This window comes from Hyperoodon ampullatus, assembly GCF_949752795.1.
Source record: "Hyperoodon ampullatus genome assembly, chromosome: 9".
Lineage (NCBI taxonomy): Eukaryota > Metazoa > Chordata > Mammalia > Artiodactyla > Ziphiidae > Hyperoodon > Hyperoodon ampullatus.
In genome coordinates, this window is record NC_136922.1 from 81769841 (window position 1) to 81796348 (window position 26508).

A 26508-nucleotide genomic window follows, 5' to 3' on the forward strand; every position below is an offset into this window, starting at 1 on the left:
TACCATATGGCCTGCAAGCCTAAAATGTTTACTATCTGCTCCTTTAAAGAAAAAAGTTTGCCAACCTCTGCTCTGGAAGATTAAACGATGACCTCAACCAATTCAGAGAATCCAAAATTATCTGTCACTATAGAAATTCTAATTAGAACTCTTTGAATTTTCTGTGGAGTCTGATTCTCTACTAATCTAAATTTCAGACACAGAAACTTTAAAATATGGTTTAGTTTTCATAAAGTTAATGGTTTGACTTTGCCAAAATGATTACAATTGGTTTCAACAGGGCTATTTTTATTTCTGTATAGTTTAATAAAGATTTTTCTTTAAATTAAAATTATTTAAAAGTCTAGAACGACAGATTGCAAACACAGTGCAATATTCTTTATATGAAGTTCCAGAATAGGCAAACTAAACCTATGGTGATAGAAATCAGGTCAGTGATCCTTTCTGAGAAGGGAGAGGCATGAGGGAACTTTCTGGGGTGATATTTGATACAGAAGTATGGACCACACAGGTAAAGGTATAAACTTATGCATTTTAGGGTATGTAAGGGTTAGAAAAACACACACCAAGAGAAAAAGTAAAAACAAAATTTTTTCAAAGGTGTCTTGTAATTGCTTAAAATTCCATTAAGACAGGCAGTCTAAACCGAAAGGTACAGATTACTTACAGATTTCAGCTGAATACCCTGCCGTATCTGGTCTAAAAGCGCATCCCTTCCAGAGCAGGACACCGGTCGACTGTTCTGTTCCACTTTTTTTAGCTGAGCACCCTCTCTGATTTGATCTAAAAGAGCTGCTTTGCTTCCTGCAGAAGTTGGAACCTGATGGTCACCATCGGAAGGGAGGCCGGGGGGAGGTGGCGGCCCCGGCGGCGGGGGAGGTGGAGGCGGCGGGGGCGGTGCCGCCGGCCCCGCCACCGACATTGGCGGAGGAGGTGGCGGCGGCCCGGAAGGCGCTGAGGAGGGAAGGGCTGGAGGAGGAGGGGGGTACATCCTGTTTGGCGGTGGCGGAGGCACCCCAACACCTGGCCTGGACGGAGGCGGCGGTGGCGGCGCAGCCGAGGGAGCTCTTGAAGGGGGCGGGGGAGGAGCCCCTCTTCCCCGGGCAGGAGGGGGAGGAGGGCCCGAGCTGTGCGGAGGCGGCGGGGGAGGAGGCGGCCCTCCCCGGGACGGTGGTGGAGGTGGTGGTGCTGAAATGAAAACAAAAAAAGAAAAGCATGCTTTTCCCCCAGCAAACATGATACTGAAAAAGCGGCTCATTTCAACATGTATTAAAAAAAACCAATATGAGGGGGAAAAAAGAGACCTCATCTTTGTATGTTACTTTACAAAGATATCTGGGCGCAGATGATATGTTACAACTCTGGAACTACTCGGCCTGAAGATCGCCTTCCTGGTCTATCTTGAAAAAATATTAGCTAAAACAGCAGAATTTAGTTTTTGGGAATCAGCACCACTTCTCAAGGTAAAGGAATAAACACATTTTTATGTAATAATAATAAAACTATAACAATGGTATCAAACATTTTGGGCAATAAGCAACATTTTACATTTTCATAAAAATTAATGGATACCTTCCCTCTTTAAAGAATCAAGTATATTTAGTTGTTTTATAAAATTAATTTACATTCAGAATTAAATAGCTAATGTAGTATAATCTATTAGAATTTATTCAAGTTAATCTGAGCTAAACTCAAATACTTTTTCTTTGACAATGTAAATCTTTGTCACCTAACTTACACCTGTAATTTATAATGTCCTACATTTTTACATGTATAGAACATATAATATATAATACAAGTTATGTAATAAATATATATTATAGTGATATATAATATATCATGTATATATTGTATATATTGTACTACATTAATAAAAGATGGTCAGCAATTCCAGTGATGGCATTAAGGGAGGCTGGTTGCTCAGCTGAAATGTTCAACTACTTATTCAGGAGACATTAACAAATTAACTCAGAATTTCTAAACACTGTAAAATTAAAGTTATTAATAAAATATTAACATTATCCTGGTAGTAATGACATACACATTCTTATTTTACTTAAGGGAAAATGTAAGCTAAAATAGAGAAATTCAAAGTACAAAATTTATTACATTTCTAGAGACATGATTTTACCAACAGCATACATAAACATATAATAATGAACTTCATTATTTCTCCGTTCATTTAAAGAGTGACTAGAAAAAATAACTATTTTTAGGAATAAAGAAATCCTAAAATCCATAACAGCTATTTGTATTTACTGGTACAAACTAATATATTATTGATGGATATTTCTACAATCTATATAATAAAAATACCTACCTTAATTTCAAATAATAATAGACTCAGATGCTCAATAATGCAATGATACCAGAGAAGAAAAAGCCCCCCTCAGTTCAAAGGAAATCAAACATTATCTTCTGATTTTATTTGGGACAATCATGGGAAATACACTCTAAAATATGCTATCAAATATAGTCATAAACATTAGATGAAATATACAGAAAGGCCAAAGCTCACAAGGGTATTGTCTCCTGGCATAGAAACTTTTAAAACTGGAAATAATATATAGCTGCAAACAGGAGAGTCATCCTACTTGGATACAGGCCATCACTGAGGGAAGTTCCTATGATTTACACTCAAGGCATACTGGAGATCTGGGTGTTGCAGCTAAGGCTCACCCAATTTTCTCTCACCAGATCCAAGGCAAGGAGATTTAAACTTGCTAAAACCAAATTCTTTTCCTAACATAATTTGTAATAACAGGGTAAAACCAAGAGGATATGGCATATGTATATTATGTACACTCCCTGAATAAGATAGTACATCAAATCCTTCAAGCAGATACAAAGATTTCATTTTAATCAGCTGAGGTTTACATTTCAAAAAACAATGTTGTCTGAACTAGCATTTTTATGATTTAGTTGTTTGTTAATCAAGAGGAAAAGGACCCACTCTATTCTACTACAAAAGGTATTAGTCCATCATTTCCTGTGGTTTCACCAAGGACTCTGGAACCATAATCTTTTCTACGTACAATGATGTATCTCTTCAATAGACAGATTTAAAGTTCTTTTGAACTGGGAATAAGCACATTTATTGGAATAATTTGGGATTCAGCTAATACCCATTCAAAGAGACAGTAAATTATTGTTCAGGCAAAGGGAGAGCCTTAATTGATAGTGAATAAATTATCAACTGCACCAAGTTTGGGTACAGCACAAGTTTAGCATTTCTATTATCTGAAAAGTGAGTGGAAACATCTCTATATTTTCATGAGGAAAACATCTATTATGAACTTTCTATTTTTACAATCTGTATTATGCCTACATAAAAAAAGGAAAGTAAGCAAAAGATATGCCATATCCCAAGGTAAAAATGTGAAAGAATTAAAACAGGAGGAGAGGAGAGACGGCACGTTAGTTAGGTTCATATGCACAAAAATGTCTGCTGAGCAGATCACACACCACTGTGAGAAAGTCTGGCGGCCTACAGATTTTCAAAACTGAGTCACACAAACACCAGAATCAGAATGACAGTGATAGTTCTTAGATATTTAATAAATACATAAAGTAAAAAGCATGACACAAAAGTTACAACAAATAAAACTGTTCTTACTATCAAAGCTTAGTTAGAAAAGAAGAAAGACTGAGGCTTATGGAAAAAACCTCGTCTTGATGCTGCACTATAAAGAAAAGTTGATATACTTAACTTTCAGATATTATTTCAGATCAAATTAATATTAAGAGTAATTGGTAGATAACTCTAGATATTTATTTAAGGGAATTATAAGCAGATATTGTAAAATAATATAACTAATATCTAAAAGAAATGTAGTTTTATAGAATTCAGGAAACTACTCTCATGCACTCTCATCAAGATTAAGCAAACCAGGCAAGTATTATTCAACACAAATTTAAATTTATGGGAATACTAACAACTCTCTGAGTAGTCATTTATAACTACGTGTTTGCTTATGTTTATTTAGTCCTCCCCACTGCCCCAAATTAATGTAAAAATGTAAGTATATTTTATGTAGGTTATTGAAATAATGCCAAATGTGAAAAGCAATCACTAAAAATAAGTATATTAAGTAATAATAAAAACAGTGGTGCTGTTAAGAGGTAATCCACAGAATTTCAAAAAAATTATCTAAATTACAGATGAAATATGAGCTCTGACTCATATAGAAATAAACTTCCTTTTTTACTTTAGCATCTATGTAACATTAGTTACAAAGCCCCAAACATTAGTTTGAATAGAAGGCAGAAAACCTTACTGGATGTTAGATTTGGAGGCAGGATAAATGAGTTCTAGCTTCTTTGAAAATAAACACATGCATAATTTAGTACACTGGGACAAATAACATCCCCTATACATACCACTCCACTGTGGTGGACCTAAGAACAGATTATTAGAAATTAACGGACTTCAAACAATTGCAAAGACACACACACAAAAAGATACACTGGAAATCACAAGGTCTCCTACTTATTACAAATTTGATTACCTGATTTTGCAAAATACATTTCAAGAGATTTGATTCAAGTTTTACAAAATATATTTTTATGACAACTTCATAAGCTTCTGTCTCTAATTTTTTTCATACTTCTGACCACACTATATGTTTTGCCTAGAAAACATCTCCTTAATAAAAATCATTAATCTGTCTTTTTATTCTTCCTCTAACAAAATGTACCTTCTATAAAATCAATCTTGGTTGTCTAAAAAGTTTCAAACTGGGAGTTAGATTCTTGAGTATATGAATCTTGAGTATAAGTTCCCAAAGCATGGTTTTTGTAATGCCTGTGAATTTTTTTTGTTTTAGGTAATTTAATTGAGGAAAGACCTTGCCTAATTTGATGTTTTAAAAGCAATTAGAATAAAAATCAGTAATAATAAAGTTTAAAAAACAAACTCAATCAAGTTAATACAGACAACCCTCAGTTACAGATATTCAGGTGAGAGGGCAGCAGTATGGACTAATAAATGTCAAGAGTATTTATAAACTTATAAATTCAGAGAACTCAGAGAGACCCTGAAAATATTTTGGTATAAGGTGAAGGTGAGTGGTAACAGTGGAGAAAAAGAGAGTCAAGGAACAAACTAGGGGTCCTCAAGACCTTCCATCATCTGTATACTAACTGTAACTACAACTCATTCTGGCAGCATTAAAAAACAATAATGTTGCTGTGCCCCAGATGTTTTTATTAAAAATCCAAAGAATTTGTAAATGTAATCTTTTCATGAAATAAGATAAATTAGCATCACTCTAGTTTCAGTGGAACTAGCATTGTGTTTCCACAACAGTAATTATGACTGTATACTTGTTTACATACCTGTTGTCACACCAGACTAAGATTTCTGAGGGCAGAAACCGTACCCTTTATATCTAAATATCCTGAGTAGAGACCAGTGCTGACATAACAATGTTTACTGAATATATGAATGAGTGAATGAATGAACATCAGCAGTGAAAAAGATACAGGTAAGTCAAATACCTAATTGAAAATGAGTTAAATTCTTCAGAAGAATGCTATGATTAACTGGAGCTTTTGTTTTGCTACACTATCTACCATGAGTATGCAAAAACTAGGAAGAAGAAAAGTAACCCCAAATGAATAAGGTGGCAAAGAGATAACTGTCATATTAGAAAACTCAGAATTAACTGTATTTGCATTTTATTGTGATAATTATTAAGATATGACCAAAAAACAAGGTGATTTAAATAAAATATCAGATCTTGAAAGGTTGCAAGTCGTTTGTGCTCTCAGGTACCGAATGACAAATTTTATACTTTAGCCAAGAAAAAAAATGTATTTCAAAATAAATAGATTTTTCATTATTTATATTCTGAAAATGCTTATTATACATTACAGAATTCATGATTATATTTAAATTACTACTTCTGAATTGTAATAAAAACAACATTGATAGTGGTCTCTAAGATTCAGTAAGTGAAATATTATGTAACTATTATTTTTTATTCTAAAACAAATAGCCAGAAGATTTTGTATGAATTTTCATTAATTTAATATAAGACTTTTTAATAATAAGTAAAGCCTTGACAAGTTTTTCAATTATACTGAAATAATGTAAAACACAGTACACCGGGCCAAACTAGTTCTCCATAAATTTGAACATTCTGCTTAAGGAAGGTTCACATGAATGTATGTAGCTGTCATCCATGAAACTGACCTCAAAAGATTCAAAAGAAAAAATAGATCAGAATGCCTGAATAGAAATAAAAGTTACCTTGCCTTCGTAGTTCATTTTTAACAGCTTCAACACCTCCTGTTTTTTCAATGAAGTCATATATAACTTTTGATGTTTCTCTGTCTTTAAGTTGTGCCTCTGAGATTCCACACAGATCAAAAAGATTCTTCAATTCTGGATCCAAATTATTCAGCTACAACAGACAAAATAACTGCTAACTATAAAACCTATGTCAAATTTTTTACAATAGCAAGTTGAAATATTATTCTCATATCTATGCCCTTTATGAAATTATTTTTTTATGTTTATAAATTTTTAATATAGTTAGCTTATATGCTAACTAAACTGTCTTACAAAAAATAGAAAAGATAACAAAGAATAGGTTTTATATTTTATCTCATCTCTTTGTTCCCTACCTTTAAAAAGAAGGCATTCTCATTTAAATTTTTACTAATCCTTTCATGACTCAGACATCTCTAATGCTCACCTACTATTCCACCTTGTCCTAAATAAGATTTAGGTATAATCACAAATAACCACAAAAAAAGTAAATCATTTGAAAATTTGAGGTCAAGGACCTCTTTATGACCCAAGCACCCTGTACAGTGCCCAACACAAAGAGGCACTCAAAAACATTGTGGTGTTAACATTGTAGTTCTAACAAAAATAACCAAAATAATTTTTGACCCCAATCACAAATAATATTTCTTTTCAAAATAATTTTTCCAAACCCTGATTATCTGCCAAATGTTAAATACGTGACTTAGGTAACCAAGTTTCAACTATTTTGCTCACAATGCTATAAATTAATGAATGATGAAATTGCCAAAAAGAACAGTAGAATAAAAAGATCTAGATAATTTTAACAACTGGATATTCAGAATTTGATTATAGTACTTTCCAGTAATTTGGCATATATTCCCCTCGAATGATCACTTTGCAGAAATAATTTTCTTCTCTTGGCTTTCAAAACATAGAGTTTTTACATTATAGCAGATAAAGCCAAGGAGTTAAAAAAAACTTTCTCTTTAGAGACTTGGCCATCAATGATAGAACAATCTATGATTTAAAACCTCAGTGGAATATGAACATAAATACAAGCACATTCCAATAAACACTAGAGTTAACAAAAATGAATAAGAATAAAAGTCTAAAGATAGGCCATGACATTCCCACATATTTAGAATAATAATGCTTATGGCTTGAAAAGACACTTACATCAAAGCCAGTATTCGGATCCCAACCAACATGTCCAATGTGCCTAAAGCAGTAGATAGAAAAATATAGAAAAATAAAATGCATAAATGGCATTAAAAACCTAATATATATGAAATCCAATCCACTCAGTGAATTTTTGGCCTGAACTAATAGTTCTCATAGACATAACCATATTCAGGGAAAAACTGTACAAGTAGTCAAGAAACCAGGATTCTAACCCAGGCTCTGCTACTAATTGAGCCGTAACATTTTTGCACAATCTTTCTGAGTATCCATTTCCTTAACTGACAAACTAGCATAAGAACACAAGCATTATATGTATGAGAGGACAGGAGTTTTGTAATGAAGTAATGAAATAATGGATAAGAGAATGCTTGAAATATGTCAAATAAATACCAAAGGTTTGATGCCTACTATAGACTGAGTGTGTCTTCCGAAAATTCCTATCTTGAGACCTAATCCCCAATGTGATAGTTCTTGGAGATGAGGATTTGGGGAGGTCATGAGAGTGGATTCCCCAAGAATGGGATTGGTGCCCTTAAGAAAGAGGTCCTGGAGAGCTCTCTCGCTCTCTTCCAACATGTGAGGACACAGTGAGAAGATGGCTGTCTATGAACCAAGAAGTGGGACCTCACAAGACACAGAATCTTGCCTGCCTCTTCCTTTCTCACAGCCTCCAGAACTGTGAGAAATAAATTTCTGTTGTTTAGGGTTTCCCTGGTGGCGCAGTGGTTGAGAGTCCGCCTGCCGATGCAGGGGACACGGGTTCGTGCCCCAGTCCGGGAAGATCCCACATGCCACGGAGCGGCTGGGCCCGTGAGCCATGGCTGCTGAGCCTGCATGTCCGAAGCCTGTGCTCCGCAACGGGAGAGGCCACAACAGTGAGAGGCCCGCGTACCGCAAAAAAAAAAAAAAAAAAAAAAAAAAAAAAAAAAAAAAAAAAAAAAATTTCTGTTGTTTATAAGCTACCCAGTCTATTGTATTCTGTTAGCAGCCCAAACAGATTAGGACAATGCCTTTAGGCAATTTTCAAATATCATTTATAGGGAAAAGTGAGATTTCATTTTCATGTCCAACAATTAGTTGAAAAAACAGCTCTAATTTTTCTTTTCTCATGGGTGGAAAAGTAAATAAACTAAGATTAATAAAATGTCTATTGGGCAATAGCCTTTAAAAAACTCAAACAAAATTTATAGCTAAAAAGGTATGCAAGTGATAAATATAAGGGTTCTCCCAAAAAGCAAACCAAACTTTCTAACAATTTAAAAAATCAAGAGCAGAAATGAGTAAATCAAAAGTAAAGATCATAATAATAAAAGAACTGTCTTACTGGAAATTGCTTGGCGTTCCAATATCTGCCTTAGTTAATCTCTTCTTTTTAGCTTTTCCTTTTTTCTTTTCTTTGGTATGGGAGATGTTGTTGACTTGTGGACCATAAAATCTATTTGTTGTAATTTCTGGATTTTTTATGTCAACTGTTGCCATGGGTAGATTAGGACCTGCAAATAAAGTCGAAATAATATAAAAGGGATATAATTTAAGATAACAATTATTACAATCATAATTTATAATTTTTTTCCTGAGGTAGGACCACTTCATTACTATAATTTAAATTTTAAACCTGCATGTTAATTTTTTATAATTTCAAAAATTCCTAAATTTCCAAAGTCTATAATAAATTTTTTTTTAAGTGTCTGTCTTTAATTCCATATAAATTTCTTACAGATTATACCATCAGTTACCTGAAGTGAAAAAGCAAAAGGAAGAGAAAGCAAAGCAAGACGCATATGCCCAAAACAGAGCAAGGGCAAAAGAATTTCATAATGTGAGCAGCCACTGCCCCCCCCAATTTTTCATGTCTAAGGCACATCAGAACTATAACTGATAAATGTTATTATTCCCTCCACAGAAAACATTAGAGACACTTCGAGCCAAAAATATATGCTGACTTTCCGCACAAAGTGTAAAGGGTTTTTTTTTTTTTATTATGTGTAACACAAAGTTATTTAAGTCAATAAATTTTTAAGGAATTTCACACGTTCTGATTCTTTCCACTGCCAATCACCTTAGTTCCTCCAAACTCATAATCTTTAAGATAAAACAGCCCTTTCAAAAAGAAGTTACCATGTGAGTCAGCCCACAATTCTTTTAGTTAGGCTTCTTTGATCTCCAATGAAATATGGACACACTTCAAAATTCCCCACCTGTAATCTTTGGGATCCAATTTCCTCAAGCAATTTACTTTAGGACCATGTTTAGGGTCAGGAGATGGATCTGCCTGGTTCTGAATTTGACACCCTCTAAAAATGTATTAGGTTCAAATCATATTCACTCCTAAGCCATCACATCCTAGAACAGTACAGATCACTGGGATATGCCAATACCTAAGATAAAAAGTTTGTTAGGTTTTTCATAGTTTACTTGGCAGCTCTGTCTGTAGTTCTTTCCCACAGATCTAACAGGTAGTTCTATGAGTAAAGGAAACCACACAGTTAATCTATGAGGCGTTTCCAACGATGTAGATTCACAGAAAAAGCCCCATCGGGATAGACCTCAACTATAATAAATTCTTAAACAAATTAGCATAGATACATTATTTCAAAGCAAACTCTTTTTATAACATTAAATCTCATGAATATAAATTTTCAACAAGAATTTAAATTTAATTGATCTGATCCATCATATCTTGACTATAACAGCCTCACATCCAACACATTACTCACTGGTAAAGTGGCATATATTACATAGGAAGAGTAAAAGAAGCATCTACTTTGTTTTAAATATAGTAAAGAAGTCTAGCCTTACTTCTTTATTTCAACTTTATTAGTCTATGATGAAAAAAAACTTAATACAAATATTACTACCATTTTTTTCCAAAACTGTCATACTTAAGTCTAGTAGTATTCTCCCCATTATTATACATACACTTTGGCTAGCAGAAGTACAGAGCTCAAAAATTTAAAATAGAAAAATTCTCAAAACATTCCATCTTCCGCAAGGGATCAACAGTAAAAAGATCTCAGGCATCTTCAGGTATTATTAATAGCATCTTCAGGAATGACACTAAACGTAGCACACAAAAATTTGTTTTATAATTCACAAAAGTATTTTGGTCTTAAAAGTATGAGAGTCTGAACGAAATATATTCATCTTAAAAATTCCTTAAAAAATTTAACCAAAGGGCAACACATGTTCCTTAGAGATCCTGTTTTAACATATGATTCTCTGACATAACTTCCTATTAGACCAAATTCCTCTGAGATGATTATATTAATGACGACTTTTAAAATACTGTATAAAATATAATCACTACTGTGCAGAGAAACAGTCAACATAGCAGGCCTGAGACTGCTATCTTTAGAAAGCCCTGCTTTGCAAGGTTGGCCCTTAGCTGGCATCTAGGATCTAGGATTTCAAGAGGGTTCCCATTATCCCCTGATAAGATGGGCTCATTGTGTCTCAACTATTTGTGCTAACAGTGTGGTTTATGCTGAATACTTGCTTTCCTTCTGGGAGTCTAGAATTTTGGTATGTCCTAGACAGAAGATGCCACGTGACTAGCCGCCAATAAACCCTAAGCACTGAGCTTTTCCTTTAGGCAACAGTTCATGTGTGTTGCAACAATTCATTGCTGGAGACATTAAGCATATCCCCTGTGACCAATGAGAGAATACTCTTGGAAGCTTGTGTGTAGTTTCCCTCAGACTTAACCCCATATGTCTTTCCCTTTTGTTAATTTTTGTTTTATATCCTTTCACTGTAATAAATCTTTGCCATGAGTACCACTATGTGCTCAGTCCTGTGAGCCCTAATGAATCACCAACTGGAGGGGTGGTCTGTGGAATCCCCAACACAAGCATAGAATGGCAGACGGAAATCCCAAGACATTACAGGCTAATGTATATTGAGTGATCACTAAATGCCAACTTGACTATAATTCTTCAATTGTGCTGAAAACCTTAAATGCATCCTATTCATAAAAGTTGTCTGAAATAAAATATTTACCTATATGGGAAATTATATATAACTAATTTTCTCTCCCTCAACTCTACTATTAAAGATGAAATAGAGTTAAAATAAAATTATAAATGCCATCTGCCACTTTATCAAACAATTTTGAAAGAGGTGCAAAATTCAGCTATTTTCCCTTAATATTCAAAGTCTAATTATGTAAGTATAATATGTATATGTCTAAAGTTCTATTTATAATTTCACACAAAATTCCATGGGAAGTTGCTCATATTGGCAAGAAATAAAAATTCTTCTTGGAAAAAAGGAAGCTAGTGAACAATACGGATAAAACCTTTTAAAGCTGATTCAGTGTCAAGGAATAATCTGAAAATAATTGGATCAAAAGTTAAAGGTTAGTTAAGCAATATAGAAGGCTTATTAAATAGTAGATAAAGAACTGGATTTTCAAATTGGTTCAGATTCAAGATTTCAGAATTCACTGCAGTTTCACAAAATAAGGGACTTATTAAAAATATCCAGAATTTGAGCGTTAGAGGGTTGAATTGGGGTGATACTAATATCTTCATAGACTTAATCTAGTGATATGTTTTCACTTCTCATTCTTCCCTTTCTGCTTTTTCTCCTCTTATAGTTTATCATTACTAATCATCATCAGCAACACCGTCCAAATTAAGATGTTGCAAATTATTACTCTCCTATCTGTACACTTAATAACATTTAAGAACTTCCTTAAGACAGATTTAGGTAAGTCAGAGTTAGGCACTCTCTTTATACATGTCATCCTTCCTGAAATAGGTGTCCAAATAGTAATAATGAAGGAATAACCAGATTCACCATTAAAAAATAACAAAAAATTTGGGAATTCCCTGGCGGTGCAGTGGTTAGAACTCTACGCTTCCACTGCAGGGGGCCCGGGTTCGATCCCTGGTCAGGGAACTAAGATTCCTCGAGCCATGTGGCATGCCAAAAAAATGAAAACAAAAATTTAAAAATTATAATTAGTTTTTAGGAAAAAAACAAAAATAAAAACATTTTGATGCTACTTCAGTTTACATAAAAGTAACCACTTATACTATGGATGTCGTAAATGGTATAGAGTTGGTAAGGTTAATAGTTTAAATTATCCAAACCAGTAAATTCTTTTCTGGGAAACAATAAAGTTAAGGTTCTTATAAGCCTGATTTATAACTCATTAGAGAAAATAACTCAGCCATCTCTGAAGAAAGCTCAAGGATGAAGAGGACAGGAATAAAATATAAGTGATATGCAGAATGAATACCAAAGTTTCCCCTCCTCTCTCTACCCCAAAATCAGGTGTGGATATATTGTTATGCATCCACCAAGCAGTTCATAAAGCTGTGGCATTAGGTCCTTAGTGTCCTTACACATGAACTTCATTAGTAATGGTTAAAACATTATTTAATTAAGTCTACACAGAAAAATCGAGATTATAGAGATGTACAGAAAATTGATATTAGCTGGGAAATTAGAGAGCTTTTCTAAATCTTTCATTTTATAGATAAAAACTAAGTACAAGAAGAGTCAGGTGACCTGTCTAAAGTCACACAATTAGTGACAAAGGGAAAGGTGGACTCTGCTATCTTGGTTCCTACTCCACTACTCTTTCTATTAACTATTATAACTTTTTTCACAAAAGTTAAATGACAAGGTGATTGATAATGCTAACTTTACAAATGTTGTATTTTATTTCTTTACCAATTTATCAGTTCTCTTAGTTTGCAGTCCAACAGTTCATCATTCAAGAAATACAAATAACTTTCAAAATTTAGAAAAAAGGCTTTTTACACATTTAAGAGATTAGGTATTTGGATATTTCTGTTGACAAGAGTCATTTACTTTACAGTTTGAAGATGTTAGGAAATAAATTTAAAATAATGTTCTAAAGCCCAATTAAATATTTGTTTCAAAAGTGACAGACCAAAAAAGTGATAAGTTGTATAAGGCACAGAGTCATTTTTTAATAAAGTTTATGAAAGATATGGTAACGGAAGTACTCAAATCATATCTAGTGAAGTTTAATTATTCCATTTCCGAAATTACACTCATTCTGAGAATATGTACTAAGTAAATAGATAATAAAGGGGACTGTTTCCCTTCTTTTTCAAAAAGCAGTCAAATGACAAATTACCTTCTTCTGATTAAGGACAACTGTCAGAGAAAAGATTTTTTAATATTCTCACTGAACAGCATTTCTAGTTAATTTTAAAACTAAAAGAACAAACTAAAGTCCTCCCCTTAATTACATAAAAAGTAGAGAGCTCTCACCAAGGTAAAATAGTTGAGAAATAGGGGGCCTAGAGGCCTCTAATGTCAAGCAGTCATGAAGCTGAGAACAAATCATTGGAAAGCATCTAAGCTAAAAGGTGAGACTGACCAATAAAGAAAAAAAAGAAAAATATATGGATTAGGAGTTAATGAGGAAGACACTGAATTGTATTTCAGGAATATATGTTACTTCTACATAAAGTGTCCTTTCAGTAGGTACAAGTTGAAAAGGTTTGCTAAACTGATCTTCTAAATGAGGATCTGGGACAAAGCTCCTGTATGGACACTGCTAGGCAGGTAAGGTGTCCACTGCCACCTAGTGGCAGTGCAGCAAATGCAAAAAAGTAATATGCCACCTGCAAAATAGTGGTCTCCACACCATGAGGAGAGCAAGGCAACCGACTGCACAGCAGGAGAAAATATTAAAACTTCTATTAATAATTATTTTATGTATATTTTAAAAATATATAAGTATGCAAATATTGTCAAGACATGCTGTATAATTTCGCATTTTAACAATGCCCTTTTTTTAAACTCTCATTTAATGAAAAAAAGTTTGGGACCACTGTATCAAAGGGTTAAAACTTTAGATCTAAAGATTTAAAACCAAGAACAAACTTAGAGAAAGAAACTGCATTTAATTATGAGTATCTCTCTTACTATGGGTAATAAAATTGTAAGACACCATTGTCACATAAAGAATAGCCAAATTCTATTATAGATTAGGTGCCTTTTCAAAAATATATTTTATATGTATTGAAAAGATTAAATTTTAAAAAAACATGAAGTATTTACATCCTTAACTTTAATTATATTATTTGTACAACATCTACACTTTAAAATCTCAGGTTACTTTCCCCAAAGATGCTACCACTAGGAAGCCTTCTGCACTGGTATTTAATATATGCTCACAGAATGCCAAATAGTTTAATAAATTTAAAAAGACATTAAAATATTGAGCACAGAACAAGGGGAAAAAATTCTAACGCCACATTAAAGGTTCACGGATGAAGGACTTCTGGCTCAGCTGCTTCTGCTTCCTTTGTTTCTGTGACATACTAGCTGCATACCTCAAGGCATGTTATTTACTCTCTCCAGGTCTCAGTTTCTCCTTCAAAATCATCTTGACACAGCACAGTGGTTAAGGGAGCAGGCTCTTGAGTTAGAACACTTGAGACTGAATCTTGCTCCACTTTCCTAGTTTTGTGACCCTGAGCAAGTTACCTATTTGTGCCTGTTTACTCATCTGAAGTAGGGATAATAGCAGCTACTTCATATGGTTTCTGGACACTGCCTGGCAGGTAGTAAGTGATCACTAAATAGTAGCTGCTATTATTATCACTCTCACTGTCTTCATCATGATAACTATACTGATTAAGCACCATGCTAAACACTTTACTTCATTTATCTCCAAGCAGCCCTATAACGTATTAAAAATTTCCATTTAAAAGAGAAAGTCAAAGTATACAACACTTGGCACATGGTAAGCACTACTGAAGGTATAGTCAGATTTTTTTTTAATTATACTAAAGTAAGTAAACCAAAATTTAATACAGCAATATTTGGTTCATGTTTTTGTATCAGGAAAACAAATTTAAGGACAAAATCAGAAGGCAATGTATTGGTTTAAAAGAAAAAATACCCAACAACCACTAACAGTTGTCATATATTAAGGACTCTGTACTATATTAAGTGTTTCCCTGAATAATCATTCTAAATTCTGATGAGAGAATTTGAGATGCCTTTAAAAAGCAGCAGCTATATTCCCCATTATAACGAAGGCTCCTGGAGCAATGGTTCTTTACTATCATAGGGTCAGGGGTCCCATTTCAATCTGATGAAATCCACGGATCCTCTCTCCCCAGGGATGAGACTCTATGCCCTAGAGATCTGGGACCTTCGTATTCTGCTTTTATTCTTTGGTATAAATATATATTTTTTAAACAAATGAATCCACATTACTTCAAGTATTCATTAGCAAATTAAGGAGAATTATGTACAGTTACTATGTGTTCTAAACGCACCAGCACAGTAAGCACAGCTACTATTTGTTTAAACACACCAGAATAGTTAAGTGTTCATTCTGAAAGGGGCTAGTTTTATATTCCCAGTGTGAAATAATCTTTTGAAATAAGAAAAAAAAAGACTAACATGAAAGTAGGAACTGAACAAATATGCTAGATAAAATTTACCACTTTTAAGGAAGACATGAAGACCAGGTTGTACGATTTCTAAACTTAAACAACTGTGAATAAGAAATTAAGATATAAGTAATAGTGATATTCACCCTATACAGTCTTCCCTCATCCTAGAAAAAAGCCAAAGAATAGTACATTTCTAAGTCCCATCTGTTATTTATTTTAAAACAAGAACACAATAAACTACAGTATTTAATCGTAGATATTAAATACTAGGTATTAATGTATGATACATGTTTCCACAAGGATTAAATTATAATCTAAAATCTTTTTGATCAATAATTACCAAAGAGCTTACCGTTTGGAGGGTCTCGTCTTTTCTCTGTTAGGAAATAAATTAAAGGAATATTATTAGACATATGCAATACAAAAATCAACATAAAAAAATCAACTCATCTAAACTGTCTTATTCCTACGTCCATATATAAGTGGTTAACAAGTTTCTCTGAGGAACTGACATTTGAGCAGACATTTGAATAAAGCAAGAAAGGGAACAACATAGTGAAAGGCCCTCAGGAGGGAATAGCATGAAGGGACACCATAATACTGGACTGCAGTGAGCCAACGGAAGAGTGGAAGAAGAGAAGTCAGAGGAGAACCAGGGAACTGGAGCGTGTAGGGTCCCACAGGTCATGGGTTAAGGAATATAGATTGTGTTCTACATATGATAGGAAGCTCTTATAGGTTTTTGAATAGGGGAAGTGACATGATCCAATCTATGTTTTTAAAAGTTTTGCCTGGTTACTATGTGGGAAAGAGCTACTAGGGGGCATACGTGACAGCAGGGAGACGAGATTAGGGTGGTCCAGGTGACAGACAATGGTAGCTTGGATTAGGGTGGTAGCAACAGAGGTGGTGAGAAACAGACCCAGGACTTGTTTTTGAAGATAGAGAAAATGGGACTCACTGGTAGGGTTTATGAAGAACCATTGTGAGCCAGACTGACAAGGTGGAGCCAATGCCTTTTACTGGGATGGGGAAGGCTAGGAGAGGAGGAGGAGCAGGTCTAACTGGGGCTTGGGGAACATGGGTCAAGTGTTCTGCTCACACATACTAGGTTTGAAGGCTATTCTGACACCCAACTGGAGCACACAAGTCTGAAAGTCAGGGGCGAGGTCAACAGGAGAGATAAAACTTTGGGAGTCAGCAGTATATAGACAGTGTTCAAAGCTATGGGACTGAATGAAAGCATAAAGGTAATGAAAATACCTAGAGATGCCTGAGCTATAGGGCAGACCAAAATAATACCTAGAAGCTATAGCTAATTAAGTAGGAGTAATACCAGGAGAACTTCTATTAACCCTTTGCATTCATACTCTTACATACCAGGTTTGACACAATTTTGGTTTCAAGAAAGTTCAAAACTGGTTGAAAATTTTTCAACAAATATAATTTCCACAGATTTTTCTAATATAAAAATTTCCAAAATTATAAGACAAATACCCATAAATAATAATATAATAAAATATTTAGTTTATAAACAGCCACAATCCTAAAATTAATAGGATTTAATTGAGGGACAAGTTGAAAATCCTGGCAATGGGAAATATAAATGTATTACTCCATCTGGTGGTCTGATGAAGTAATTTTCTGAAACATTTGATGTAAGCACGTCCTATCTAATGTCAATGAATGTCAAATCTCCAATTTCCAAGGTGATGTTACCTCTGCATCCATAGAGGAAATACTTCTTAAATTGGCAGTGACACAAATATGGAAATATGCTGAGATAATGTAAAGTTCAGAGTATAAGTTCTAAAAAGCAATTACTTAGAAACCTGACACTATCCTGACTTGAGAGGCATTCTTATGAAAAAAAGAGAAGGTTTGGTTGAACTAAGAAGAATGGGAGTTGATGGTGTGATGTATTTGCTAGAAACATTAGCAGAACAGTGTTTAATCATATTAGGGGACGTTTTTAGTATCACAGTACTAGTCATACTACTGTTGGATTACTGTGTTCAAATCTGGACATCATATGTGAGCTGGACCATTTTCTCAAATCTGGATCATTTGAAGAAGACATAAAAATGTACAGGGCATTCAGAGCACAGTATATAGTGCTCTGAATACAGTATGATGAGTCTGTAAGTTATACAGTATGATGAGTCTATAAATCATATCATGTGAGGAATAAGAAACTGGAACTGGTTAAGCTAAAGAAGTGTAGGCCTAAGGAGGGCATGGTCGATGGCTTCCAACATTAAATGGCTAATGGAAGGAAAAGAAAACACTAATTTTTTGTTGCTCCAAAAGTTGGACCCCATGCATCTCAGTTAAAGAGAGGCGAGGCTGAAGGCTGACTTAGCACGAAGGGGCTACCCAACAATGAATCAGCTGTCTCCCATACGTTGTGATCTTTCTGCTTCTGAAAACACTGTGCCTAAAAGCTTAGGAACTGTATAAAACAGAATTCCCATACCAGTTAAAAGACACCTTCAAGTGACCTACCTATTTCAAAAGTCAATTATTCTATATTTTAAGAAGTATTTTTTACTTTTTTTTTTTTAATTGAAAATGTCACACAGTTTGACTAAAAGAAGTCCCAGGGAGTCCCTGGCCTGGCACCACAACATGTCATTGAAATAAGAACTGAACCGTGAATTATTCCACAGAATTAAATTCTTCCACAGCATGGAATCAAGTGGTAAACACCCTTGGCCCCAAAAAGAAGTAACAAAAAACAATAGGCTCCTAATAATTCTCCTATTCACTCATTACGAGGGGGATATATAAGATGGCAGTAAGTGAGGCAACAACTTAGTTCATTTTATTTTCATTTTTACATTACCTTCCTCTCGGAAACCCATTAAAATAACAATAAACATATATAAAATGTAACACACATGTTTACATTTCTGTTTTCAGGATCCAGTGCCTTCCTTTTTCATGAGTTATTCCTTCCTATTGGTAAAGCACATCCTTGAATACAGTGATTTTCAGACTGGGGTAACATGTATACTTGGATGTACAGACTTTTCAAGGAATATATGGGCATGGTTAGTTTTAAGGGGATTTATTTGCTGATCTCAACTTCCATATGTTATTTCTCCTAAAAGTGATCTGCTTAAGAAGAAGATTTTGGAGAGGTTCACCTTTCCTAATCACCCTTCTCCCACGTTACAACAGAAAGGCCTGGTATGTGACAGCTGTCAAATAGTTCTACATCAATGAATTTAAAGCTTTACACTATCCTGCATCATTTTCTAATTGTCTTATATGTATTAAAGTCTCATGCATTAAACTAAGTTCCTTATAATTTTACAATATACAACATTAGGGACAAAATAGAGACAAGGCAATGTTTACAGATCTTGTTTGCAACTTTGCTTATTTGCTTCTAGGCTTGCCTAAAGTATTTGTTCACAAACTATAAAATATTTTTGTAAATGTAAGTTACAAATAATGTCATAAAAATGCAAATTTAAGAGTCAGTATATGTAAAATGTTATCAACAGAAAAGGTTATTGGAATGAGTTATTTAATAAATCTGAAAAAAATCAGCTCTCAATAAAAATAGTATTTCTTGTACAGTAAGGATTAGCAACCTGTTTTTTTGTAAAGGGCCAGATATGCGTCACATAGTCTTTGTCATAACTAGACAACTGTGTTGTGGAAAAAAAGCAGCCAAAGACAATATGTAAACCAACAAGCATAGCTGTTTTTCAATAAAACTTTATTTACAAAAACAGATGGCAGGCCAGATCTGCCCCATGAGCCATAGCCAGCTCCTGTTTAAAGGAATTTTTTAAAAAAAAGTTTACCAGATTTCCTTTGTCGACGGCCCAACAAGTCTGTAACTGCTTTTCGAAATTTTTTTGCTTCTTCTTCATTGGCAAAATTAAGGGCAACTTGACAGGTCTGAAATATTTTCATCAAAAAAGGTAAACAACAAAAACCACAAATCTAGCTTTACTTAACAAAAAAATTAATAACCAATAGAAGTACACTCTGAAGAAGAAAAGCTTCATTTTATTAGCAGGCAAGAACTTACTTTATGACCTGAATAACTTAAGAAGGCAAAAAGCACAGAGAAGGTAGAGTAAAAGAGTACTATTAGAGAGGTTACCTATCACAGTAGACACTCAAATGTTAAACTGAATACTTCATCTTCAATTAAAAAAACAAAATAGTAAATAGAATTTGATCCTTCAAAAGAGCTCTATAAACATTTGGATTTGAAAAGGCAAATGCTGGAAACATTGATCAAATGCAGATCAACTCTATCTATGTTTTTCAGGTATTACTTAAATTATAACCTTAATTCATGTAAATTATTAAAAGTGTGGAAACACCCTGCATTATTATGGCATTTAGTCCACACTTTTATATATGTATATATATTTATATACAATCCAGAAAAATGGGAAAAATAACAAAAAAGGAAGAAAATACTTTTTGAAAGATGGACATATCATCAAATCCAACCTTTTATTGTAGAAAATTTAGGAAATACAAATATGAAAACAAAAAAAATTAAAGTCACCCATAATCCAGTCACTCAGACAAGTCCTGTGAGTATGTGGTATAAAAATCCTTCTAACATTGTCCCTAAGTACAGGCAATAAATTTTTAAAATTCTGTTTTTTCCCCTCCTTATTGTATTTTAGTACTCTTCTAGATCATAAACTATTCTTTCACAAAATAATTCACAATATAATCTTCAATTTTTAAAAGTTACCATGGATTAGTGGTTTCACTTTTATAGATAAGAAAACTAAAACTCAAGAGAGGTTAAACTACTTGTCCAAAGTCACACAGAGGTAAAACTATCTGACTGAAGACAGAGAAGATGAAAAACAAACCTCTTTTCTACATACCAAATTACATTTACAGTACTCTTTGAAACCTTTTTCCCTTAAAATCTTAGCCATTGCTTCCTACTAAGCCATAATATGGAGGCTTTTAAAAGTAAAATAATTCTTTATATCTTATACAATGTTTACACAAAAAGCTCATAAATACTTTCCATAGACAAATGTAACAGTAATTACTTTAAACAGGGCAATAAAGAAAATATGACTTACATCTCCGGCAAAGGTATGAAAATATCCTCTAGGACTATTATATACAAAGTTATTGTATAGCTCTTGTTCCCACAATAGTTTCCCATCCTAGAAAAAAGTAAAAGATAAAGTAAGAACTACCAATAAGAAAACCTTTAGGAAAAAAAAAAAACACAAATAAAAACAAAGCAGACGGGCCTTCCCTGGTGGCACAGTGGTTAAGAATCCACCTGCCAATGCAGGGAACGTGGGTTCGGTCCCTGGTCCAGGAAGATCCCACATGCCGTGGAACAACTAAGCCCGTGCACCACAACTACTGAGCCTGTGCTCTAGAGCCCGCGAGCCACAACTACTGAGCCCACGCACCACAACTACTGAAGGCCGTGCGCTCTGAGGCCTGCGTGCTGCAACTACTGAACCTGCATGCTGCAACTACTGAAGCCCGCGTGCCTAGAGCCCATGCTCCACAACAAGAGAAGCCAGGGCAATGAGAAGCCCATGAGCCACAACGAAGAGTAGCTCCCACTCGCTGCAACTAGAGAAAGCCCGCACGCAGCAACGAAGACCCAATGCAGCCAATTAAAAAAAAAAAAAAGCAGATGACTCATATTAAAGAAACTGTTTATATTAATACTAGCTTTTACATACACACAGACCACATATGTATAATACTTAAGTATCATATCACATAATTTAGTAACAGTAAATACTGGATAATGTTTCTTTCATAAAAACTACATATCAAGTGAGTTGAATTCAGTATGCTAAGATACAATCTCATTAGCCAAGCATTTCCAAATATAGTTACGTGGTCAAATACATAACCAAACACTTACTAGATCATCAATGTTAGACAGAAGGGGTAGGATACTTTTATACATGCACTGATTATCAATGCAGAGTTCCATCAGCAGTACTTAGACTGTATGCTATCAAATATTACAGAAGGATTTCATTCTTTTCCTCAATTCTGTAGATGCTGGGAGGGTAAAATAAGCCTTCTCTGTACTGCTCATTAACAATCTTTGAATTCCTAAGTTTTGCAGAGTGGTCTCCTAATTAAACATTGGTATAAACAGTATCAATCACGTGCAGAAGGAGACTGAGGATTAAAGTGCACCAAGGTTAAATTAAACTATGGTTAAGGGATCCACGGTGATTGTCATATTGATAGCTGTAGTACAAGAAATATAATTAACCTTAATACCAAAGGTGGCTAATTGCAAGTATTTAGCAATGGCTACCTATAATTGGAGATGAATGGTTAGAGAAATATAATCATTGCCCTATTCTGAAATGCAAGGTTCTACATAGACCACAATTTTAAAGTATTTTAAAATGTTGTACACATGTTATGACCATTATAATAGAATCCTTTTCTTCTCAGTGGAGTTATATGTACATTTGATTTCTAAACAGTGCTTCTCCTAGGTGGTGAGAAATAAATATATCAAAGGACTTAGGAGTGTCTTTCAAACTATGCATGTGTTCCCCATCCCCCAGAATCACTGCCATAGTAAGTAAGCTACTGTTAGTAACAGGAGTATGCCACATCTCTCAGCTGTCTTGGGGTATGGAGAAGGGGATGTTACAAATTTCTAATGTACAAAGTGCAGTAACTTAAATCTCATTTAATCTCAGGGAAATACTCTGCAACAGATCCAGATGGTTATCCCATTTTACAAATAAGTAAGCCGGAGCCCAGAGAGGTAAAACAGTTTGAATACAATCTGTCTAACCATAAGTATCATCCAGGAGTTCAAATTCAGTTTTATTTTTCTGTAACTACAATCCCATTATACTTAGAGCCACATATGAATATTAAGCAAGGAGTCTTACCCACAGAAAAGATTTTAAAAGATAAATGGAGACTTCATCTCAGCCAAAAAATTATTTTTACAGTGATTATCAGAGATGAATTCCTGACAAAGGGCATCCAGTCTAAGACAAGGTGGATTTATGTTTAAGAGTGAGGGATACAAAGCTGTGAAAATCGGAACACACCTATGTTGACAAACAACATAAAATGGGTAGCAAATACATTATTATAGATATTGTATAATGCTTTAAACCCAGGCCGAAGTAAGTAAGTACACACCAGGCTAAATATACTTTTGTAGTTCTCTGAAAGAACTATATACATTAGTCTGTAATGGACAGGATGGGATAAAAAGAGTATCATTAGAAAAGGAGAGAATGTGGGAAAAGCCCAAGAACCAAAGGAATAAAAACAGACAAACCAACAAAACCTTTAATGTGCAGACAGATAAAATGGGGAACTATTCATGTTCTGGTTTAGAATGTATTCCCAATTTGGTCACAGTGCCCATAGTTCAATATCTAAAACCAAGCTTCACTCTTCTAGTATTAATTTAAGTAGAATATAAATATTACATACAGGATAAACAAATCTATACTATTATAAATTACAATTGAGGTAGAAAACCTAATCACCTACAGTTTAAGTGGAAGCAAAATAAAACTCACCTTGATATCAAATATTCTTAAAAAATAAGATCTCTGTGGATTGTCCTTAACAAGACAAGCAACGCCACTGCACTTCTTTGACCACATACAGTTCCGATCTGCTGCATATAACTGTACCACTGCTGAAGACATAGTCTGCAAAATATAAAATTTATAGCCATTAGGTTCAAAGTAACACTAGGATAACCATAGCTTCTGCTAACACCTTGACTGCAATCTCATGAGAGGCACTGAACCAGGACCCCCTGCCAACCTGCTCCTAAATTCTGGACCTGAAGAAATAAACATTTATTGTTATTTTAAACTACTTTTTGAAGTAATTTCTTATGTAGTAATAACTATACTAAAAATAATTATTGAAAGCTAACATTTACTGAAGCTTAAAATGTGTAAGGAATGTGCTAATAAGCACTTTTAAATATTGGGTTGGCCAAAAAGTGCCTTCGGTTTTTAAGCAAAAATAAAAGACACATTTTTCATTTTCACCAAGAACTTTATTGAACAACATATTCATCCTTTTATTCCATCTTTCCAAAACTTATCACCTTTTTGAGCAGAGAACTGTTCCAGGTGCCTTTTACAGTCTTCCAGGGAAGTGAATTTTTTTCCATTAAAAGAATTTTGTAAAGACCAAAATAAATGGAAATCTGAAGATGCAATGTCTGGTGAATACCGCGGATGAATCAGAACTTCCCAGCCAAGCTGTAACAGTTTTTGCCTGGTCATCAAAGAAACATGCAGTCTTGCATTATCCTGATGGAAGATTATGTATTTTCTGTTGACTAATTCTGGACGCTTTTCGTCTAGTGCTGCTTTCAGTTGGTCTAATTGGGAGCAGTACTTATTGGAATTAATCATTTGGTTTTCCGGAAGGAGCTCATAATAGAGAACTCCCTTCCAATCCCACCATATACACACATCACCTTCTCTGGATGAAGGCTGGCCTTTGGTGTGGTTGGTGGTGGTTTACTTCGCTTGCCCCATGATCTCTTCTGCTCCACATTATTGTACAATACACACTTTTCATTGCTCATCAAAATTTGTTTTAAAAACGGAATGTTTTCATTACGTTTAAATAGAGAATCGCATGTGGAAATATGGTCAAGGTTTTTTTCCGCTTAACTTATGTGGAACCCAAACATCAAAGCGATGAAAATAAACCAAGCTGGTGCAAATGATTTTCAACACTTGATTTGGATATTTTGAGTATGTCAGCTATCTCCCGCGTGGTATAACACTGATTGTTCTCAATTAATGTCTCGATTTGATCACTATCAACTTCAACTGGTCTACCTGACCATGGAGCATCATCCTGTGTGAAATCTCCAGCACGAAACTTTGCAAACCACTTTTGACACGTTCAATCAGTCACAGCACCTTCTCCATATGCTGCACAAATTTTTTTTGCATTTCAGTTGTGTTTTTACCTTTCTTGAAATAATAAAGCATGATATGCTGAAAATGTTGCTTTTTTCTTCCATCTTCAATATTAAAATGGCTACACAAAAATTCACCAATTTTGATAAGTCTTTTTCTAAATGCACACTGATATGACAGCTGTCATATATAATCTAACAAAATTGTTTGCAATGAAGTTAAAGACAACTAAGTGCTTACTAGAGCCATCTTATGGAAAAAACCAAATGAACCTTTTGGTCAACCCAATATAACTCAATTGTTATTACTATTACAACCTCACTTCATGTTTGAAAAACCCAAGGTTAAAGAGGATAAATAATTTGCCCAATATCACACAGCTGAGTGGCAGAGTTGGAAATTCTAATCCAGGCAATTTGTGACTTTAGATCCTGTATTCTTACTCCCTGTACTATATACTGCTTTCCAATAAAATGAACATTTGATTAACAAAGTAGTAGTATCAGTAAAGTCTGACTTCCATAAAGCAGTTAACCCCTTAAGTAAAGACTAAATCAAACCTGCAAGCAAGATTTATGTTTACTAATTACAGTGCTGGAGACTTTGAACATATTATCATATTGGAAGATAAATTCTAACATCTCTTTTTTAAAAATTAATTAATGAATTAATTAATTTTTGGCTGTGTTGCGTCTTCGTTGCTGTGTGCAGGCTTTCTCTAGTTGCAGTGAGCAGGGGCTACTCTTTGCTGTGGTGCGCTGGCTTCTCATTGCGGTGGCTTCTCTTGCTGCGGAGCACGAGTTTTGGGCGCGCGGGCTTCAGTAGTTGTGGCTCGTGGGCTCTAGAGCACGGGCTCAGTAGTTGTGTCTCGCGGGCTCTAGAGCACAGCCTCAGTAGTTGTGGCGCATGGGCTTAGCTGCTCCGCGGCATGTGGGATCTTTCTGGACCAGGGCTCGAAACTGTGTCCCCTGCACTGGAAGGTAGATTCTTAACCACTACGCCACCAGGGAAGCCCAAACATCTCCTTTTTTAAAGATGATAAAACTGAGGGGAAAAAAAGATTTAAAGTGAACTGCACCTGGCCATACAGCTTGAAAGCTATACTGAAGATACAGAAAGTGATATGAGTGACGACTGTCCCGATTTTCCCAAGGATATACCTAACTAGTACTCTTCTAGATGCACAGTAAAGAAGCTAATTCATTACATAAAATGGACACCTTAGAACGTGCATTAGGGTTTTCCAGTACACCACGCTGCCACCTCCCTCATGACTATATCACGAACCAGTGGAAACTTTCATTTAACTCTAATTTAAGTTTCCTGTATATTATAATCTAGAATGTTAACTATTCAAACCCAGTTTCTGTAAGAGTAATACACCCATTACTGGTACATCACTTACAAATCTTCTAAAAATGATAATTTTTTCTGATCCAGCAATCTCACTCCTAAATTAGAAATTAAGGAAACAATTTAAAATAAAACCAAAAGTTGTATTTTTTAATATAACTATAAAAACCAAAATAGTTATATGAAATATATTAATTATGGTTTTTTAAATAACCAGAAATAGGAGACAATTAAGTAATTTGGTACATCAGTTCAATGAATACTGGGCACTGTAATAAAAAACAGACTACATTAAGATTTGGAGATGACACTGTTTTGGGTTACTTAACTATGCCTGGGGAATGCTCTCCTTTGACAAGAGAATTCCAAAGACCTATTCTACACGCAAGTCTTTTCT

General features: G+C 34.5%; 1 protein-coding gene across 1 annotated transcript in view; it reads right to left on the reverse strand.

Annotated features, from left to right (window-relative positions):
• Positions 1–640: 640 nt before the first annotated feature.
• The window catches only part of WASL (WASP like actin nucleation promoting factor), a gene marked incomplete at its 3' end in the record, with an annotated part of 52768 nt that continues 26900 nt past the window's right edge, over positions 641–26508 (reverse strand). The window contains exons 2-9 of the mRNA XM_079711843.1: positions 23382–23516; positions 20916–21002; positions 19653–19749; positions 16187–16210; positions 8763–8931; positions 7433–7475; positions 6254–6407; positions 641–1188 (exon numbers count right to left, since the gene is read on the reverse strand). Coding sequence (XP_079567969.1) covers positions 641–1188; positions 6254–6407; positions 7433–7475; positions 8763–8931; positions 16187–16210; positions 19653–19749; positions 20916–21002; positions 23382–23516 — 1257 coding nt within the window. The remainder of the gene's footprint in view (positions 1189–6253; positions 6408–7432; positions 7476–8762; positions 8932–16186; positions 16211–19652; positions 19750–20915; positions 21003–23381; positions 23517–26508) is intronic.